This window comes from Phascolarctos cinereus, unplaced genomic scaffold (assembly GCF_003287225.1).
Source record: "Phascolarctos cinereus isolate Bilbo 61053 unplaced genomic scaffold, phaCin_HiC Scaffold_5;HRSCAF=322, whole genome shotgun sequence".
NCBI classification, from domain to species: Eukaryota; Metazoa; Chordata; class Mammalia; order Diprotodontia; family Phascolarctidae; genus Phascolarctos; species Phascolarctos cinereus.
The window spans coordinates 115,976,322-115,980,128 of NW_027555958.1; the positions used below are offsets into that span (position 1 = coordinate 115,976,322).

Here is a 3,807-nt window from a genome sequence, read left to right on the forward strand (position 1 = left end):
AGGCAGGGCCCCTAGCCAGCTGCATCCCCTACACGTGCCGCCCTGCAGTGGGGGACTGGACTACCTGGATCCCTTCCAGTTGAGTTTGCGCCGGGCCAGCCTGAACTCCAGGTTTTCGTTTTGATTGCCTGTGAGGCTTTTGCTCCTCCCTTCCTGAAATCCTATATTAACTGTGGCCAAAGCTGTAAGAAACATAGCTCATTGTTGGCAAATGCCGATGAGCCTCGCCGAGGAGTAAGGGGAAGGGAAGGGGAAAAATAAAAGAGAAAGGGGGCTTGGGTCTTCAGGCGCAGCAGCAGCAACAAGACGACAGCAAAAATATCACGTAACCGACCTCGGAGGAAACAAGGAAAATACTCTATATGCAGCTGGGCGGTTTTTAAACCGAGAGATTCTACCAACAACCTTCGGAACAGAAAGAGCAAAGACCGGAGAAGGTAAGTGTTGCCGGCTAATCTCCTGCAACTTGCAGGGTTTGCCTTCATCAAGAGTGGTAGCCTGTACAAGGGAAATAACAGGATGGGTATGGTGGATTTCATTCTAAAAGTTCTTGTGGCGGGGCTCAAGGAGACTTCCTTTATTAACCTCCTCTGGGGTGTCGGCTTTCGTCTCCCCACTGCCCTGTTTTTCTTTTTGTTTTGTTTTTGTGGGGGATTAGCCTCCCTCCTCCCCTGTTTGGTTCATATTGGGGGGACGTTTGGGGGGCATCACTGGACTTGCTTTCCAGCAGCGAAAGAGACGGTTTCTGCAGTATCGGGCACTTTTCCGGGTGGCAGGTCTGCGGGAGTTAGGAAGTGGGGCGGATGGGGCAGGAGAGGCGGCGGCAGCGGCAGGCAATTGCTCTGAGGAATTGCAACGCTTAGGTTCAGTGTGCTGAGGGCGGCTGCAAGCTGTTTGGGGGCAGAAGCAGAGAGGCAAGAGAGTGGGGTGTTCGAGCTGGAGACACGTGTGGTGGGGATTTATACATCTCTGCATTTTTTTTTAAACTTTCAGGGTTGGAAATGGCTGACCACATGATGGCCATGAACCACGGGCGCTTCCCCGATGGCACCAACGGGCTGCATCACCACCCTGCTCATCGGATGGGAATGGGTCAGTTTCCAAGCCCTCATCACCACCACCAGCAACAACAACAACACGCCTTCAATGCCTTAATGGGCGAGCATATACACTATGGCGCTGGGAATATGAATGCCACTAGCGGGATCAGACATGCGATGGGGCCAGGGACTGTGAATGGAGGGCACCCCCCCAGCACTATGCCCCCCACGGCCAGATTTAACAACTCCCAGTTTATGGGGCCCCCAGTCGCCAGCCAGGGAGGCTCCTTACCGGCCAGCATGCAGCTGCAGAAGCTAAACAACCAGTATTTCAACCATCACCCTTATCCCCATAACCACTATATGCCGGATTTGCACCCTGCAAGCCACCAGATGAACGGGACGAACCAGCATTTCAGAGATTGCAACCCAAAGCACAGCAACAGCAGCGGCAACAGCGGCGGTAGCAGCAGCAACAGCAGCAGCAACATGCCTTCCTCGGTTCCCCACGTCCCTGCTGCGATGCTGCCTCCCAATGTCATAGACACTGACTTCATAGACGAGGAAGTGCTCATGTCCTTAGTGATAGAAATGGGTTTGGACCGCATCAAGGAGCTGCCTGAACTCTGGCTGGGACAAAACGAGTTTGATTTTATGACGGACTTCGTGTGCAAACAGCAGCCCAGCAGAGTGAGCTGCTGACTTAATTTAAACAACAACGACAACAACAATGACAACCACAACAACGACAACCACAACAACAAAAGAAACAGATCCGACTTTTTTGGTGTGAATTAAAAACATTCCCTTAGACACAGTATCTCGCTTTTCAGGTCTTGAACGGTTTGAGAACTTGGAAAACAGTAAACTATAAAACTTGTACAAATTGGTTTAAAAGAAAATTGCTGCCACTTTTTTGGGGTTTTTTTGTTTTTCTGTTTTGTTTTTTGTAGCCTTGACATTCACCTCCCTTATGTAGTAGTAATATCTAGCTAACTGGTCTTTTCTGTTGTTTTTACTCCTTATTTCCTCACTTAATTTCTACAGTGCTCAACTGTTAGATATTAATCTTGGCAAACTGCTTAATCTTGTGGATTTTGTAGATGGTTTCAAATGACTGAACTGCATTCAAATTATGAGTGGAAGGAAAAATTGCATTAGTTGGTTGCATGAACTTTGAAGGGCAGATATTACTGCACAAACGCTGCCATCTCGCTTCATTTTTAACTATGCATTGGAGTACAGACTAATTTTGAAAATATGCTAAACTGGAAGTTTAAACAGATGTGGGCCAAACCATTCTGGATCAGGAAAAGTAATACTGTTACTTTAAAGTCTGCTACCCATCCCCCTCCCCCATATGTACAGACAATAATATGGTGTGGAATGTAGTCAGTGGCAACATTTCACAGATTTTTATTTTGTTTCTGTCTTCAACATTTTTGACACTGTGCTAATAGTTTATTCAGTACATGAAAAAGATACTACTGTGTTGAAAGCTTTTTAGGAAATTTTGACAGTATTTTTGTACAAAACATTTTTTTGAAAAAATACTTGTTAATTTATTCTATTTTAATTTGCCAATGTCAATAAAAAGTTAAGAAATATTTCAGTTTTTCTAGAAGTCATTTACAAAGGGTGGGGAATGTTTTTCATTTGGACTTTTGGTTGGTCCTTCTCTCTCCCACTCCCCCTCCTCTCTCCCCCCACCTCCCCAGTGGACCACTTTAACAATAAGCTGTTGATGAGAACAAACATTCCAAAGGAGAAATTACTCCGCACCAATGCAGGTCATGGTGAGCTTAAGGGAGAGGGAGGGGGGGAAGGGAGGGTGCAGGATTTAACCAGAACTGGCATCACACCACATTGCTATCATTGGAACATTAGTGTGGGTTAATCTCAAACTGCAGAGTTGTCAGAGCAACTTTTTTTTTTCCATTTGCCAACACAATTCAAAGGTAACCCAGAATTAAGCCTGTGATTTATTAGATGTTTACCTTAGACTTTCATTTACACCTAAATTTGGTTTCTCTTTTTATATTTATTTTTAAACTCTACCTGGGTGTTTGATCAATAAGACTTTGGGATGGTGTATAGAGAAAGGTGTAACACAAAGATATAAATACATTTCTCTTTCATGGCAAAACTAGGCTTCCTCCATAAAAATAGAGGATTACATAGTTTTCTAGCCTCATTTCAGAAAGGGCTTCAGCCTAGTTTGTAGTCCTTGGCAAAAAAAAAAAAAAAGACAGAAAATCTGTTTTTTGATTTGGGTCATCTTTCTTGTTCTGCTAATGACACTTACATTTTCACTTAACCAAGTTCCATTCAAAAATAATTCAGTTCTATCAGTGCCCCACATACATCCCCAATGAGTCTAACCCCCTCCTCTTTTTTTTCACCATTTAGTATTTCTTCTAAACTTCTTTGCCTTGAGTTCCAAGTAATTGAAATTTTACTTAAGTGTGTAATGAAAGAAGAATATAACCATATTACATGGGTGGCAGATTTTATCTTGTAAAAAAGAAATTGGGGAAAAGGTAATATTGTTACATCTCAAATTATCACAGCTGGTTGGAAGAAGAATTTTGCTTTGTTTTCCCTTTAATGTTTCCATGACTTCCTTGTGTTTATAAAATCAACACACCTAAATTCACCAAAGGATGTAGACTTTTTCTTTTTATTTAACCTTATAGAAAGTGGTAAAGGCTAGGGAAAACCATTCTAGTAATATTTTAAAAGTAGGATTTAGTCTGTTTAACAGGAC

At 43.4% G+C, this 3,807-nt stretch overlaps 1 protein-coding gene across 1 annotated transcript; it reads left to right on the top strand.

Moving 5' to 3' along the window:
* Positions 1 to 239: 239 nt before the first annotated feature.
* CITED2 (Cbp/p300 interacting transactivator with Glu/Asp rich carboxy-terminal domain 2) lies at positions 240 to 2,647 on the top strand. Its single transcript, XM_020973742.2, has 2 exons — positions 240 to 437; positions 994 to 2,647. The coding sequence occupies exon 2, from the start codon at positions 1,002 to 1,004 to the stop codon at positions 1,740 to 1,742; it is 741 nt and encodes a 246-aa protein (XP_020829401.1). The 5' UTR covers positions 240 to 437; positions 994 to 1,001; the 3' UTR covers positions 1,743 to 2,647.
* Positions 2,648 to 3,807: the final 1,160 nt, after the last annotated feature.

What these genes read in the sequence shown, in the direction of transcription:
- CITED2 (XM_020973742.2), top strand. Translation starts at nt 1,002, where the DNA reads ATGGCTGACCACATGATGGCCATGAACCACGGGCGCTTCCCCGATGGC.